Raw genomic sequence first — 18568 nt, 5'->3', positions numbered from 1 at the left:
ATAACGTTTGTGAATTGCATGTATTTAAAACTTACAAAAGGTTTTTTTTTTTAACTTTTTTGAGTAAAAAAAAAGTGATGATGTTGAAACATTGGAGAAAATACATCACACTACCCGTGGCGGATGGAAATCGCGAGTTTCCGAGCAGCGAGGATCGGTAGGTCACCCGGGCGGTGATCGGCTATCCCGACCCCGGGTGATAGACACGCGAACGAGCATTCACTGAGCTGCGTAGTCAGAGCTACTGCACCTGCTACATACACAACATACGAACAACGAGAACCACAGCAACGCTACAGAGAATCGGCGGATGTCGAGCTGAAACTCACGCAGAATTTCTCCCGATTTCCACGATTATCGGATGTGCAACTACGACTCGAGAGGGGAATCGGCAGGATACGTTTGTGGGTTGTTGTGATTCAGTATGGCATGGCTGTCTCTAGTACGCTAGGCTTAGTTTTCTTGTGTAGTTCTGTTCGATGAATGCCGCACTAGACGGCCACGGCGAAAACAAAACTCACGGACGCACACGCAGCTAGCTACGCTACCGACCGGCCGGTGTGACTCACCACGGCACGGAACGTGTGGTTTATGCGGATCAAGGAATTCTATGGACTCCCTTTTAGCCGAAGCCCTGGATTGACCACAAGTTCCCAGTTGAATACAAGGAGGTTTCTGCGTTGATGTCGACCGATCGACTGGCGGCTGCTGGCGACTGGTTTCAACCCTCTACGGCACGGGATGTGATCAGTACGGTCGATCGTCTCGAGCGGGCTGTTGGACCGGTGCTCACCGGGCGAGCCTCGGCAGAGCTGGCCGGCCGTGCACGCTTGCTGTGTGCACGGTACGGTGTGTTTCAGCAGTCGCGGTAATGACGAGTGTGTACGTCTCTATCACCAAACAATGTCCACCGAAAAACCGCAATTTTGCTTTATGATTGTACCCCATCTGGAGACACATTTCACATCCTTGAGTACTTTGCATTTGATTTTTTTGGTGTTACGATGCATGATATCAATTTCTTGTGTTGATTTGACCCGACTATTCTTGCAAACATCGCGGTGGCTTCATTTATTGTGGTGTTTCCGTGCCCGTAGTACGTTACCGGGTACTCACGCTCAGTGTACGCCGTGTGTGTTGAGATTACAACGGCCTATCGTGTGTTGTGGCGTCTCGGTCGGCGTTCATGAGATCGTCCATTGAATTCGCCATTGCCACGACTTGTGTTGGAGGACGGCCAACAACATTATACTAAACCTGTCCTTAAAAAGTGGAATATATACCGAGGTGACCGCTTGGATCTTGGCAATGTGTCAAATGGTTGTTATCTGAAACGGCAGGAAAATAAGGTGAGAATGTGAGCGATTGCGTTTTCTTTTTGTATCCTGTACGTACATGTATAATGTAGTATGGTCGGATAATACTGAGTTAGTGTTCATACATTGGGCTAGTGTTTTGTACTCGTTTCAGTGCAGTATGCAACATGGATGACCTTTTCGAGCGTTGCTGTGTTTGAAATTAAATATCCAGCGTAGTTGCGTTTCTTGCCAGGCGTTTCTTTCATTATATCTGAAAGAATTTTCCATGTTAAAGTCACATGCCAAATTCTCTGTATAAAAAAACCCCAATGACGTGTTTGCGGAGTTCTGATGACTTTAGGTGATGGATTGTAAATGTACATTTCCAGAGTACAATATTATGCGGATATTTTTAGCGCGTTTTTGAGGCTGAAACGATACTCGCCACTTAGTTATTGGCAACTCATTTCATTTCAGAGTAGAAGAAAATAAAGAACACATTAACTACATTCAGTTCAAAAATTGAATTATGAATTTCAGCATAAAAAAGTGTTAAAATACTCGGTGCTCAATGAAAAAAATCCATCGTCTAAAATGTCAACCATTTGTGGTATTTTTAGCCTTTGACGTCAAAAACAGCGATTATAAATTCACGTTTCCTGAAGAAAAAAAACAACATTGGTAAAAATCCGTTATTTAATTCTCATACACGTAGATACACTGAATTTAATTTCACTCATGTTTCTGATCCGACTGCGAGTCTATGTATTTAAATGAAGCGGATATGGACCCTCGTGGATTGGCACCAGTTAAAAAAAAATCCCTTTGAAATTTCTTCAATTTCTTTTACTGCTCGTTCTGCCTTGTTAAATATAGTAGTCTCTTCTAATTGTAAAAAAGAAAGGAAACTAAACATATTTTATGGAACTCAAATGTTCATGTAGTATTCTTAAGTCAATAACACACATATCCAAATATATTCAATGTGCTGTTATGTTGTCGTGACAAATATTGCAATAAAAAATATTACCGTTGAAAATATTTAGGCGAGGGATGTACTTGAGACTATTTGAAAAATGTGCATTTGTAATACAAGTGTGTGAATTTGCGTACAGTATTCAACTTAACATTTGATAGGAAAACAATCTTGGTAAGACTAGTGTGGGTAGAGACTATTGCGTAGCCTGTGACGTGGGTGTGTGTCTATACCTAATTTAATTGGCACTATAATTGACATCAGAGTGGACGCCCATATTATACCGTCTGGTTCAAAACAACAATTTCCCGCCTTTTTTTTTTAACTCTCTCAATATCTGAGGCAGATAAACTAAGACATAATGTCACATAATGACAATATATTTCTTGGACAGATGTCAACGTTGACAGTCGGTGTTTTCAATTGTTTTAACTGGACCGCTTTCGTAAAGTAAACAACATGACCTGATTTTTTGTTTTGTTTTGGTTTATATTTTTGGATGAGTTTTGGTCGGGGACGGCACAACTGTGTGATTAATATAATGAGCATTATGGAACATGATATTTGCGCATTTGCAACTGAATAGATATTGAAAACGGTAAAGTCCCGGTGTTATTTTAAAAAAAAAGTCTTTCAGTAGAACTACAATGTTGTGTTGTTATAGTAACGTTCGTATTAAAATGTGCAAGAGCTACTATTAAGTTGGACTGAATGGACTCCGCAATAGCATTTGAGTCATTCGCATTTAAAATCCAAAAACCTGTATCAAGTTATGGTTTTCCCTGCGAAACATCATCTGCAGTATCCATGTTAATGAGCTGGGGTTCTTGCTATTCCATGTGTTTTTGATGAGTGGAACGGCGTGCTTAATTTTGTTCCTAGATTGGGTACTGCACTAAATGCATCGTCTATAAATCTACGATCTGTGAGGGAGCCATTTTGACCAATTCCGTATGTTGTATGGGGGAAACTTGTCTGAAATTAATTCTTTACACACTCATTTTACTCGGTAGCACATTGCACACGGTAAAACGCGCCGTCTGTTGGTTCTTTATTCCATGCAGTGTGTCCGGCCGGTCGGGTCCTGCATGCAGCGGGCGATTTTTGGCATGTTCCGCTAAAAACATGAATTGATGTTTATTTAGGAGACGGTGACCCAACGCATAGCGATGATCAATCATGTCCCGTGGTGCCACGGCTTTTAATATCTGTAATGTGACGGTAATCCGTATTTAGGACGCCGACAGTGAATTTGGAACTGCAGGTTTAAGGCCTACATTGTCAAAATATGACCACTAGATATCTCTCTACTTGAAATCTTACGAGCTGTGCTGTACCACTAATGTGTTGTGAACAAAATCGGGGTTTGCAACGTTCGGTCAAAGTGATTGTGCAGACTTCTTGAAAAATGTGTTAAAAGCAAGGTTCCCATACATATAAATATTGCTGTAAATTCGCATATTCTTTTCCCTGAAACCATTTTTCTATTATTATTACTTGGGGAAAATGGAAACTTAAAATCCAATCTTTTCTAACGACGACATTAGCTCCATGGTTCTATTCACCCTATACAAAGTATAAAGGGAATACGTTTGAATGAATTTTAAAAACGGTCGTATGGCTGCAGACATTATTGAAATGAACCACTTAGTCAAATCGAACAAGTTATTTTCCTCTGCTGAATAATTAATTTATATCGTAAAACTGCAAGCTCGCATAATACAGTCACGTTTTTTAATTTAAATTTGCCCAGAAAACTTGCCTTTGCAGTTTGGTGTGCACGTTTTGCAAACTGGAATGCATAAATTTACTTTCGCATGTTGTAAACTGGAATGCATAAATTTACTTTCGCATGTTGTAAATTGTAATAAGACACACCCATAATTTAAGAATATATCATTATTCACTATGAAAGCTCGGTTTAAATATATTTATAAAAGAATGCTTTGGGATATATATTCCTCTGCATTTGGAAGGGTGATATATATTGGCTACTCACGTGCCTGCCTTTTTCAGTGACCACTGTGCCATTTTTACTGACCACTATACTTGCCATTATACTTTGGTATTGTTACTACCGCATTCAGCTATGGTGTTCTCTGGAATAGCGACGAATGCATTACATACATGTATGTACTGTACGTGTACGTACACACGTACGCGCCACACATACCGTAGCAACATTCTGGTACTATTTCGTAGACAAGACGTTACAAGCCAACTTGATAATGCGTTATTGGCGACATTTACACTTAAGGTATGTCACATCACTGTATATTTCAACGTAATTGTATTTTGTAATGTCAAGATGTGTTGCTTTCAATCATGATTTTTTTTAAATACCACTATAAACTATGATGAGCGTTGTAAAATCTCAGTCCTTAAGAAAATGTAATTATAAGACTAGCCCTGCCTTTCATTATTGCTATAGTCGACAAAAAATGTCAAAACTATAATCCATAATCAAGTACCGTGACAAATATATTGCAGGGATGTCATGATAAAATTCATTCCATTGTCAATAAAGCCGACTTATGCAATTTTTTTTTGTCGACGTGGCCACATCTTGGAAACGGTTTTAAAAAGTTGTGATTAACTGGCCGTTGTTCAAGGTCCTCTGCTGTAACCAGGCCACGGCAGGTTTGGGGCACACTGACCCTTACGCTTGGATGGGATAAAAATGGCATTGGTAACACGATACGAGGCAGGCGATAGACTCTACGTTCGTTTGCTGCACAAGCGCAAGCACTCAATATAACGTGCGCATTCGCTGATACACATCCCATACAAGAATGTATTTGAGCATAGCTCGCACAGCTATAGAGCTAGCTATGGAGGCTTTTAATACAGTCTTACTCACAGTATTATCGGATCGGGCACTGCCTCCGTGAAATATTTTGTGAATCAGATATTTTGCTGATATTGGTTTCTATTACAGTGAGTCTGCGGAGGTCTATAGCTATATCAAGTTTCACGGAACTTTGCCGTATTGGTCCCCTATATACGTGTGTTATATAGTGTTGGTGCATGTTATCGTAATTTCTCGTTCAGAACCATTACAACGTTCTTAGCATGCATGGCAGATCCCCGTAGTGATTATTATATAAAGAATAATACAGGAAGTGAAGGAAGCATATTAAAAGTGCACGTACATGCATCTCATTATACGGGCGAATCGAATGCAATTAACCGTCCAGTGAATCGTGAGATCACCGGCCATCGGTAATCAGGTTTATTATGCACAAACAAATCCCTCAAGCCAACTGACCCAACACGCGCTCGATGCATACACAGAAACCGGCGAGAAAGATTAGTTGTGGAATCGTTTTAACGTTTCTGTTGCAATTTTTTTTTTGTATACAAACGTTTTCTGGAAAGTTGGTACTTTTAGAATTTGAATTTTTCTGAAATGTTACAACATGTCTAGTATAGGCCTACCAATCAAACTGGAAAGCATCTGGCTGTAATGAAATTGTGTAATTTCGATGATGTCAGCATGTTCTTGTTTAAGGGCTGAATCGATTTCTGAATCTAGATTGAAATGGCGTAGGCCTCCCCGGACGTGTAAAGTTTCGGTACACAAGGATTCACACGTTCAAAACGGTCTTTTCACCTCACAACGAATTTTTGGAAATTTGGATATAACATCGCACGGCTGACGTGAAGCGGCCGTGTTGACGCTGTGGCCGGTTTGGGGTTTTAAAACTTGAGGTATGTATTGTCGTACAGTGAGCACACAGATCGATAACATCATGGTGACCTCACCATAGGGAATATGCACGGCAGGCACTCGTTTCTTTTCAACCGCTCAAAACTGGAGTTTTCATTTCAGGCGACCTGTTTACCACCACCGCGTCCCAAATTGTTGTGGACGTCGGGGCTCGCTCCCCTTGATTAAAGTGGAGAAAATGAGGTTTTCCTGTAGGTTTTGTGACGGTATATCGGGGTTCGTGAATAACGCACTGTCTGCCATTCCCATTCAGTTAGTGTTGATACAAATGCGCACGTTATTGCCTCGCGTTATTTGGGTCAAGCGTAGACTTTGTTCCGTAGAGCACCCGGCTGGGCCGGTAGAAATATTGACGATAATAAATGTTGAGCATTTCGTATATATGGACCTCTTTAACGATTCTTAATTTGGGTGGATTCTTCACATCACAAGCTGAAAATTCAGGGGAATTACATTTTTTTCCCTCTATTTTCTTTTAAAACCTTGTTAGTTGTTGGACATTCTTTGGAATACTCCTCACTTTTCGAGCTGGGCTACTTTTGGATTCAAATGTTGTTAAGCGACGTATTCTTTCTTCGTGACGGAATTATGCTAGGAGTGGGATGTGGCGGAAATCGAAATTGGACGAAGTGGTATAATGAAATTTTCTTGTTTCTCGGCACCACTCGAAAATGGAGGTTCAGTCACAGTTTCTGAATTACGGGCACGCTGAAGAATTCTCCCTTCGATGAATTATTAATGTATTTATGGATATCTTAATAATGCATTATTAATAGTTGCGTATCTACCGCTGTGTGTGGTTTGCAGCGAACCGCCTGGCGTACCGTTGTACCACCGTGTACCACCGTGTACCGGGAGACGAGTTCGCCAGGGTGAACGCGTCGATCTGCCCCACAGTGTCAGCCTGTGTTTCGCTATGGCCTGCAGCGCGTTGCATACCAATTCCTGGTATGTAGAGTTGCATTGCGTGCTGCTTGGGCCGGGCCGTATGCCCACCGAGGTCAAAATGTATGCTGTGTAATGGTACTCGTGCGTTCAACTTTCTTTCAGCCATAATATCTGTTGTCGGTATTTTGCAGTCTCCATTTTCCCTATTTATGTAAAAACGTACAAGAATGTCATGTTATGCATTTGTACTGTTCGTTCAAATTCCATTGTCAAAAGAAGAAAGTTTGATTTTTTTCCCTGTCAATTAAGTAAGCTTATATGACTGATGGAGTCATAAGCAGGAAAATGGGTTGACTTTCTTATGAGAGTTTTCTTAGTTCTTTTTTTCCCACCATGGGCTAGCTGATTTTGACTCCAACGAATTACCCTATACCTTTCTGCCAACGTTTGAATGTATTTTATTCACGGCATAAACAGCACAAACAAATTCCCTGTTTCACGGAGTGACCGGCCGAATTCTGCGTACAGCCGGTTAACATCTTCAGCACAAACATCACTTCACGTCACGCTAATTCGTCACATGTCTCGAGGAGAGAGCAGCATGTACATGTACCTCTGAAAAAAATTAACACGACCAGGGGCTTGGAAAATACGACAGCAGCGGGCCGCAAAAGCTAATTGTGCTCAGGGAATACTCGGCCCAAGTCCCAGGCACCAAACCCTAAGCCCACTGATGTATTGTAAATACATCTCGACCATAAAAAAGAGCGAGAAAAAAAACCTACCCTCGTTCAGTGCAATGGGGAAACATCAATATTCATGCATTCATGCATAAACCGTCGGCGTATTTGTTTTATTTGAAGCGGCCGTTAAGAATATTTGGTGGCGAACTTCACTGGGGAAAAACAGACTGAATCTACTGACTCTTATTTCGTTTCAATCAATATTGTAAATATTTTTGTGTGTGTCGCTAGTTTAATAGTCATGTTTGCATGAATGTCTTTCTTTTTTATTTTCCTGTATTTTTAGGTTCCATTCACCCCATAAGTATATTTACTTGTAACAATGAAACCATGTCAATCACAAATTATATGCCTCTTGAATGCTCACTTAAATTATTGATGTATGAATTCTAATTACCGTGCCCAGCTGTTCATGTGGATTCCAAAGTATTTCTAAAAAAAATTGGCTAAAAACTGGCTATAGTCTCGTCACAACTTCGAATCTATTGATTTTTTTTTCCAAATTATTGTTTATCTGACAAATTTGGTAAATTTCGTAAAAATTAAAATCCATTAAATGTCCATTTTGGCATTGATTGGTTAAAACTGATGAGTTCTCCTTTTGTTCACAATTTCGTGGGGAAAAAACGACTTACAGACAAATAAGGGGAAATGTAACTGAATATGTACTTAGTTGTATACATTAAAATAACAATTGCAAATGTCAGCCTGTTTTTTACAAATATTTCTTACCTCCAAAATCCAATTTACACAAGGCATTCCCTGCAGGAACTTGAAGCAAAGTACACTGGAACCAGTCTCTTATCATTTCCTCGTATTTTTTTCTTTTCTGTTTTTAATTTGTTTACCGCCACCCCACCTAGATACCTAACAGTGGTATACCTACAGTTTTTTCTCAACTCGTCTTTATATACCAGACGATGAAACACGGCTTGGTTTGGCTTGCTATGTTTGACCGGCGCAGCGCGACGCGGCCCCGGGGCGACCGACGGTGCACTTATGACCTATCAGCCGGGGCAATCACTCAGTTTGCACTACGCCATGCACCACTCGCCATTGTCAGCTATAGATTTATAAGATCTGAAGAAAGCAACCCCAGATTCACTTCTCTTTATTATTTCTTTTCCTTTTTACCTCAGCTCTTTGTAATATTCATGAACATAACCAAACTGATTTTTATCTCGTGCTGTATAAGATGCATCAATGTGCAAATATTGTTCTAAATTGGAATCAAAGTTCACGTTAGACTTATATGGAAATCCGCGGAATGTAAGAGGTATCTGTATAGTTGACGTTATGCCGAGTGGTCTGTAGCGTTATTGCAAAAATATTTTCCACTGATTATATTCCATCAGTGAAACCTTTTACCAACCCAGTACACATTACCGATACTTCATGTTCAGTTCAATTGTAAAACAGCCGTCGCTTACATATCCTTTCATTCTTTACAGCCGTGTTTTTCTTTCCCAGCTGTATGTTTTGTAGGAGTTATTACTCGCTATACAGGGTGAGTAAAAAAAACCCGAAACCCAAATGGCAGGACCAATTTTTGAATGAAGCTTTGCCTGTAGCACTTACAAAATCTAGGGTATGAAAGCCCAATCAATTAGCTTTCTTTTAGTACAAGAATCATTCAAATCACTCAGGTCCTGCTATTTGGGTTTCGGTTTTTTTTACCCACCCTGTATAGTTTCATGAACAAAACAGTATGACATTTACATATAGGCACTGTGCGGTATTCTAGCTTGTGTAAGATGTCTGTGTGGTCTTATAATGCACGAGTCTAGACGCCGTTGAATATAATATTACTCCGAATGTGTTTCGTGTACTATCTGTATATGTGTATACACATACATTATATTGCGTACTTGTGCTATATAATTTGATGTTCCTTATCGTATCTTTTAGACCAAGCTCAGTTCTCTTGAGTGAGGAGCAGTTTTGTTTATTAAGGTTGTTCATGTTGATTTGTCGACGTCATTTTACGTCTGGCGTGTTCTATTTCAATATGTATAGTTTGCAAATCACACGGAGACTTCAAAAATGACAAAATAGAATTTGCATAATTGGGGTATGGAGAGATCAAGCCATTCGAAGCATTACGTGCATTTTGTCCATAAAAATGTACATTTTAAATAATATGACTGAACACCAAGCGTAAATGTAGGTTTTTTTTAATTCCAACTTTATGAATGAATAAAAAAAATCCGTAGAACATAAAGGCCAGTAGAATGTATTAACCTACATACATAAAATTAAATGTATTTTCCAAGCTCAGTTTACGGTCAAATCTATAGTATGATAGCTATCAAAAGGAAACTAAACGTGATTATATTTTCTTGTTTTTTATTAGGAAAAGAAAAAAAAACCACATCCAACCATGTTTTTTTTTCACAAGACATCCCAAAAATTTAAAATTATAAAACGAGACCTGCAGTTACGTCACAATCGTATGAATTTAACGTGAATTGCTGTTGTTTATCGGTATTCTGTACTGTACATTCTATCATAAACAACTGGAGTAATGATTTTTTCGAGATAATACTGCTGTGTTGTGTAATAACTCTAATCGCCATTGTTAACTCCGACTGGTCTAACTTATGCATATGCTTTTAACATATTCGTCACCATCGTGCTTTTTCTCCCCGCTCGTCAAGTGATATTCGTGGATGATAATGAAAGGCCTTAGATGACAAAGTGAGATGTGATATAAATTAATTATCTAGGAAACCATGTGGTAATGGGGCTGTGATCCGTTGATAGTGCCAAAACTGCATGTCCGAAAGCTATGCAGTCTTTTCTCTCTCTCTCTCACCATCATAATATTAAGACCAACTTTGTTATGGTTATTGGCATCGGCAACAACGCCGAAGTCTTCGGGAAAATGCTGTGCGAAATCGCTCTTCATTGTGTCAACGCGGATCGCATTGCTCGCTAGATTCGCGCGCGTTTAGTCATAAGCAATAATACGAGACGTTCAATGTCTTTACATCGTCATTTTAATCGCGCAATATTCAACCGACGGTTGTCGAAAATATCGAACTCTGAAACGTGTAGTGTGGCTTACCGTATAATGTAAGGTTTTGCGGCCTCTTTTGCCTGCGTAAACTCTTATCAATTTCGATGAAATCGTAGAATTGTATAATGGACGATTCAAGCCTTTAGACCTATACGTTTAATACTGATGGTGCCCCGCATAATTTGCGGCTAATGATTCCCATCATGCGAAAGTTCTACTACAATACGCGCACATTGTCACCCACGGGTTTTCGAAACCCTGCCTTCGTTTTCAGCGTCGGATTCATCATTGGCTTAAGAATTACCAAAAAAAAAGCCTTTTCTTTTGCTGTCCCGACATCCGGGGCCGAAGCCGAGAAAAAAACCTGCATCGAAACCGTTAATTATAATGAATACTGCGACGGAATTAAATAGGTATTCACATGCGACACCACCAATTAATGTTCACAATTTCTTTTCTTCAAACACCTTGTTTCTTGACCTCCAAGTACCCTACCTGCGCCGCAGTCGGCGTCTCCAGGCATTGTCAGTATAGCTCCCGTTCACTGTCATCACAGCAACTTGTCATACCAAACCTCACCAGTACAGGGCCTTGCTTCTTATATACGTTATTTTACTCACTTGTCCGAACTTTTTGTACCAGGACGACACACGTCAACGCCCCTATCAGATGGGGTACGGTCGGTCCCCTTGGCCGCTATCTTGACAGGCATGTCCAACGCCATTTCGAAACCGATAACTGTAACGCCCAGAACAATAGGTTGTTAAAAAGAAATTTCCTGATGGCAGATATCACATTCAATCATCGCTTCACATTAATTGTAAACGCTCCCTCATTGATACCGCATTTTTTGAAGGGCAATGTTGGGGTCGCAAATTTTACCCAAACTCGAGTTCCAACCAAGGATATGGAAAGCTGAGTTTTTGTGTCTATAACGTACGATCATGACGCAACGGCGAAGCATAACACAAGCAAACGCAGTTTGCAGAGTTCACCAAAACTGATGTACTGAACGAAAAATTCATATGGAATTGCTTACGAATAATTAGTTCAGCCTGAAGCTTGATATTTTCTCGGAGGCTGCACTAGAATCAATACTGTTCAAACGTCAAGGTTTTATACATTTCTATAGTCAGTGTCATATTTGTAGACTATAGCTGATGCATCATTTCGCGAAAATCCATTTCACCGTTCATTTTGATGGGTTTTCTTGTATAGTTGAGCTGTTATAGACCGCAGGAAAACTGTCATCCGTGTTTTTACTGGTTTGTCCTGTGATATTAATGTCTTTTCTCCTTAGCTTTATATTATATAAGTTTATACAATGAAGGTATTTTCAACTCTTCGTTTCTACTAGAGTGGTAAATTTCTATAACTGCATATTGAACAGTCTACAAGGTGAGTCAAAAAACACGAAACCCTATTGTTTTAGTGAAGTTCTGCATGAAGCACTTCCAAAATCTAGGATATGAAAGCCCAATTCATAAGCTTTCCTTTAGTACAAGAATCATTAAATCACTCATGTACTTTTCAAATTGCGGATTTTTAACACAACCACCGCTTTAAGTTCTGTCCACGGATCACACATCCCTGTGTGATTTGTTTTCGTTTTGCTGAAAGAATAATAGAACACTTACCTTTTTGTGATGGACAGAACTTTAAAACGATGCTTGTGTTTAAAAGCTAAAACTAAAACAATGGTCCCGACATTTGGGTTTCTTTTTTTTACTCACCCTGTATAGCACCCGGCTAATCATATAGGCTAAGCGTAAAATTGTTGAAATAAAAAACTTAAATTCAAATTGTACAGCACTATTTCATGGATGTATTCATGGTATCTGGTGGTAAGTCTAAAGACGTGATCACAAATCCCGACAAAATATCTCTAGTATTGCGCATTATGTTATGCAAAGATCTATGCCTCGGTCGTGCGTAACTCTGTATTTCACCAACATAAGCCACAGCTAGGCCTTGATATATAGCCACTTGGCTCTCGGCTAAGACTATAGTATCAACGACATCGTATCATCTTCCACAGGCCTTTCCGGAGGATGCTGATGTATTATTTTTGAGATCTCAAACTGCGGCATACTTGAGTCCGAGATGTAGCATGCACCAATAGTGCATTTCGTTTTCTTTCTCTGTCCAGCATGCGCGCAAGTAGGTCACTATGTGCGCTCTTTGCATGTAAAGAGCTGGTTCGATGATTTGTTCGGTAAACGAGCCTGAATGTTCGAAACTTGCCCGTGGATCTTATTTAGGTATTCACATCCATCTCTTTTTTCCTCTTTCAATTAGAGTATAAGGTGAAGTAGCGTATACTACTGGGAGGTACCAGAAATGGCAAATATCGAGATGCCATCACGTACCAAAAATGAGTGGCATTTTTTGATAGGAAACTTTTGGCGCGAAAAATTCTAATCACTATCAAAAAACCAAATGGGGGGGGGGGGGTGTTCGGGCAACCATTTAACCCCTCGGCATTCTTATACTGATACACTTGATCACGTATATACTGGGTATAATGTCAGACATTCATCGCGTATCGTAGTTATCGCCTGCGGTTCTATTTTAATTGCCCTGTCATTTTGGTATCATTATTTCTCATTAATCAAACTTGTCATCAGTTCCGCGGTTACACAATAATTGTCACCCCCTTTTCTTTCATATATTATGTGGGATCAATGGTTGTCACTATATAAGGCCAGACTCAACCACCTTGCAGCGCATTCATGCGTCGGCAAGAGTCGGTTCTGCATCCAACAAGTCAAAAAATGGTAAGAAAACTGGTGCAATCTGAACTCAATTTCTGTCGGCAACATCCAGCTGAAAATGTTCAATCTGCAGCCATCTTTGTATACATCGTTATATTCTGGTGCAGTGAGTTCAGTTCGGTCATGTCACAATGACTACTGCGCACTGAATCATTCGATAACATCATTTGCATCTTTTTGTGAAGTTTGGAAAATTAATAAACCTGAAGTCTAATAATTATACCAAATATTCTTGAAAGTCAGTAGGCCTACACTAAACCTAATTCAAAATTAACCACAAAGGGAACTCGCAAAATGGCTTCTTTGGTTAAATTTGATTGCCGTGTTGTATAAAATGCCCTATACAAAATGTCATAATACAAGCATGGAGCTATAAGCTCCATGATACAAGCATGCCGTGCGTGAACATCTTGGCCGTATATATTTGGTACAAAAATAATATGGTTTTCAGCGTATAAACAACAGTGAAACTGTGTTTCGTATTCATATTACAACATGGCCCCACAGTCACTTTTATTGCAACAATACAATTGTAACTGTACCTAATGCTTAGATGTGTAACGATAATTTCATGCGGCCGTTCTTTGCTGCAAAATTCTATTTACATGTAAATGGATTTCCGCCTGCAAAGGAAAATAAACACCAATAATTTGTATACGCGAAAACCACATTCTGCACTCTGTTTTGCCATTAATGTTGTTTTTGATGTACTGCTTTTTTTTCACTGGTATTTTATGCAATATTACATACATGTTATGCGTAATAATTAAAAAATCAATTTGAAACTCATGCCACACCCAATAAGCATCGACTTACATCTTAAGTGATTTTCACATCTCTGCACACTGTGTCCCATAGGAGCATTAAGACGGACCTTTGTCGGAAAATGTCGGGTCTTTTGAAATTTGCCATGATTAGTCCGGCACGGTTTGGTGCTCCGTAAAGTTCAGTATGTTTCCGTGAAAATTACAAATGTATAGGATATTCTAACCGTGTATTTTTGGCGTAGAATATTGTTGTGTATCAAGTTTCTTTGACAGGAGTGTTTATTTGAAAAAGATCGATACTATATTTTACTTGAAACAATATGATCACTGGAAAATTGGCACAAAATATAGGACAGATTTCATACACCAAAATATTCCAAAACTTCTTCAAGGTAAAGATGGTCCTTACAACTTTACCGGCATCTTTTATGATGTCAGTTCAAATATAAGAAACAAATTCGTTAACCTTTTTGTATCAGACAGTGAAGTCGAGTTGAATTACATTAATTTGAGACACAAGACTACATGCGCGTGTGTGTCTAACTTTTTTGGAAAAGGTTGACCATTCAGTATAGTGACTTTTGGGGCGAGTAAGAAATGTAGGTTCGGTACCAGAACGTTTCATCTGAAATACTATCTTTCTTGTGCTTTTCAAATATTAAGGGACTGACTGGCCGTTTCATAAGCCAGTCAGTTTTCGTCTATTGGATTTTTTAACCATGAATTAATCGCATTTTCAATTTACAAAGAACCCGAATAGTTTTGGACTAATACTTGAAATACATTACTTGTGTAATTGGAGATGCGTATTGCGTTCTACGAAAAAAAATGATGGGCTTTCTTGTCTATATTCTATAGACTTGTTAGATTTTCCCGTCATTTAGGGGTAAAATGTACTAATTAATCAAGCCCCATTGTGCTGGCATCTCTCCTAATTATATCGGGGATCATTGTGTGTAACCCGTACTAGTTTGCTTAGGATTATGCGTCATGCACTGATACTATGGCGTTTCCAGGGAACACCCTTTACCACAGACCAAAGCTTCTGTGTGCACACTGCATGTGCTTGTGTACACAAGGCACTCCATGGTTGCTCTATGCCCATCCGCTCGCCGTGCACTAGACAGAGGGGTCCCGGGGTTGAGCCCGGGTGCGGGTCTCGTTGAAATCCCCACAGGTACCCTCCACCACGCTATTCAACCCCCTAGACAGGTGCCCTGCCCTTGTGTGCGCCACGGGCCGGTGAACGCGTCGCGACGGCGGCCGCTAGAGTCTGCCCTGCCCCGTTATTATTCGTTCACAGCCACACAACCCCCCTCGCGCACCGCATAACCCGGACCCAGTCAGTCAATCACGCGAACCCTGCTGTATGCAGTCTAGGCCCTATACGCATTGTCTCAGAACCCAAATATGCCGTTCAGATATTCAATTTCAATAAGGTGTGTTTTGTCTTCGGCGCAGGTGATGTCATGATCGCGGGTAGTCAAGGTTGTTATCAATCATTAGCGCGAAAGAACGGGGTAAAAAATGGAATGTGAAACTGAGGGAATGGCGCAGCATGACGGGTAACCAGCATGACTATATGCGATGCTGACATTTCCTAATGCAGCTGATGTGGGTGTACATGTACATGTATATATGTGAATGAATGCTGTGCCACCGTCTACTCGGTCTCATACCACGCATCACTCACTTCAAAACCAAATATCTTTTGCCACAAACTTTTACGAATTTCACAGTGCTTCTAAATCACTCTAAATGCAAATTTGAATTATGTTTTTTTCGCCTGTGAAGAATGCCGTAATTGTCACGGTTGACTCAGCACGGGTCATTACCATAAAACATTCCGTTTGTGTTCAGTGATTCAAGGTCCCGAAGCCACTTGCTCTTGTGTGGAAAATGGACTCCTTTTTTTGACGTGTAGCAGCCATAATAAGTGCACGTGTTGTGGATTATGTTCACGGCTGTCCACACAAATACAATAATGGCTTTGATTGGGGTTTTTAACCTCACCATGTCTATGAAAGCTCGTCACAACTTTACTAGAACGGGTTTAAATATTCGCCTTTCAAAATACTCTTCTTTAAAGATTGTCATACAGTCATTTCTTAATCTTATGCCTAATTTTGTCTTCAATAATTGTTATACACTCTGTATGTGTACACATTATTGAACGACTATTAAATTTGCCCGTTTCTTTTTCCTTTTCTGTATTTCATAGCAGACGTGACTGTTTCCGACTACTGACGAGCTCCGTGGCAGACGTCTGCGATCCACGCTCACAAGCGAGGCCCTTTTCTAGATCTTTTGCGTGAATTAACGTCAAGATAGAACATCATAGATTGAAACCAAAAGTATAGGAGGATTGTGAGTAATGAGCCGAAGTGCGTACGGTAGTCCTCAGTAATCGAAGCTGAGAGATCACCGCTATTTTTGCGAGTCGATACTACACGGGAACCTATAGGCCTACGAAAAAAAATTGATAAAAACCAAACGCTGTCGAGCTAAAGCTCAAACTCTGTAACAAGATTGGATTCATTTCCATATAGTCATGGATGAAGCGACACCTCACGGATCTCAGTGAACCCCAAAAGGACCGCAGACCTCACACCCCAGTTCACGGGTAAATGGAAGGCAGGACTGGGCTGCCCGTGTCCGGCACTCCTCCCTTCCCGGCCCCCGTACTGCCGCCCCACGGCACCGTCCCGGCTCCCGCTGTCAGCTGCTCGGACTCCACGGTTCTCAGCCCTGTGTTTGCCGACCTGCCGGGCGGGCCCAACGGGGGAGCCACCCGTACCTCCTCGGCCGTCGCCGCTGCTTCCTCCATAGCGAGTCCCGGGCATGCTAACTATCAAGGCAAGCTGTTCTCTTCCTCGGTGGCTGCATTAGGCGGAGGTATGTACGTGTACATTTTTATTCAGGTCACCTTGAATTGACGAACAGGCTGAACAATACGACGCCAATGTACATGTATATTAACGTGGCCGAGTATTGGTTATTATGCCTTCTCATAATATGCCAACCCATCCCCAGTATATTCTTTACAGGATAGATTGCACGACATGGAGTGTACATAATTATATAGCACACACATTCGTATTACGATGTGCTCTCGAAATATAGCTCTCCTCAACCGAAGTAACGGCCTATACAGCATCACATTTGAATGCATAAGAAATATCATCCATCGTTTTGCATAATTTGACATTGCTCAATTTGTCCCTCGAAATGTCGAGGCAAATAACCAGTCGGCATCATTATCTACGTTCTAAATTTAGCTGGCGCGCAGTACTAAAAAACTGTGCTGTTTATTGTTCGCTGGGGCGCAATCTTTGTCGTCGTTCTATAGGACCATTTGTACATGTACGTTTATTCCCTTGTCGTTATTAACAGACATGGTACGGCCCAGACTCTTACCAGGGGTGTGAAATCTCAGCTTTTTAGCTGATTTCAGCTCTTTTTGTTTTGGATTTCAGCTTTTTCCCCTCACTTGCTGTGTACAAAAGTATAAGAGATTTCCAAAATTCAGCTTTTTTACACCTTTTTCAGCTGTTTTCAGCTATTTTTATCAGTGGTCGCTCACACCCCTGCTTACTGCAAGCAGGCCAAATATGAATATTGGTTTCTGATAGCATGTGGGTATTTTATTTTGTCCTAAGGCACGGCTTTGCATGGGTATCGCATAAAATACACCGAATCACTTTTGTGTACCCTGAGGTTTTCCAAGAAAGAACTCATTATCATTTCAACTTACACACTAGTTCTTTGTCCACGGATGTAGAGTTATTCCTTTGCTGAAATATGAAATGGGTATTTTATAGAAATGCAAAAAGTGTTACCTTTGAATGGGTCAACGTAATTATTGCATTTTCGTTAACGTTGATTCCTTGTATTATTTTGTTCGACGGAGAGACGACATCTGGAAAGGTTATTTGAAATGGACGAACTTTTTGCATTGAATGTTCTCGGTTTGAATGAATTATAATGTGCTGACGTCTTACTCATTTAACATTAAGAAGTGTAATGTGTGGTGATGTTGCTGCGGAAAGGAAACCATTTATTCATATTGTGGTGTCACATCTTTGTGTTACTGAATTTCCTTGGTATAAACTGTTATGGTGTATATTCAAAAGGCTGTGACTAAAAGTCGATGATTCTTTTTTCTTTTGAACCCGTAATAGTGCCGAGAACTGATTTATGTAAACCACTTCCCGGTGGTTTTTGGCTGGAAATGACAAACCACAACGAGAAACTAAACCAGGAAAAAAAAATACCAGTCCGAGTGTGATTTCAAAACACGTCAATTGTGTCTATATTCATAATCAGGAGATTGTGTGTTTTGGCAACGTGATTTCATTCCGCCAATGTATGTG

The 18568-nt window shown here is 40.3% G+C and overlaps 1 protein-coding gene across 7 annotated transcripts in view; it reads left to right on the top strand.

Moving 5' to 3' along the window:
- LOC119738340 overlaps positions 1-18568 on the top strand; it is an 80313-nt gene that overhangs the window by 313 nt on the left and 61432 nt on the right. For 3 of the 7 annotated variants that reach the window (XM_038213194.1, XM_038213190.1, XM_038213196.1), the window contains exon 2: positions 16417-17090. In XM_038213194.1, coding sequence (XP_038069122.1) covers positions 16823-17090 — 268 coding nt within the window. In that variant the 5' untranslated portion in view covers positions 16417-16822. Of the gene's footprint in view, positions 1-5; positions 1350-16416; positions 17095-18568 lie in introns of those variants that run through there. The other 4 variants (XM_038213192.1, XM_038213191.1, XM_038213193.1 and 1 more) reach the window with 4 other exon arrangements.

The sequence above is a fragment of the Patiria miniata genome, unplaced genomic scaffold (assembly GCF_015706575.1).
Source record: "Patiria miniata isolate m_02_andy unplaced genomic scaffold, ASM1570657v1 HiC_scaffold_3, whole genome shotgun sequence".
Lineage (NCBI taxonomy): Eukaryota > Metazoa > Echinodermata > Asteroidea > Valvatida > Asterinidae > Patiria > Patiria miniata.
The sequence above is the reverse complement of the archived record's forward strand: the minus strand, read 5'-3'. Positions and strand labels throughout refer to the sequence as shown.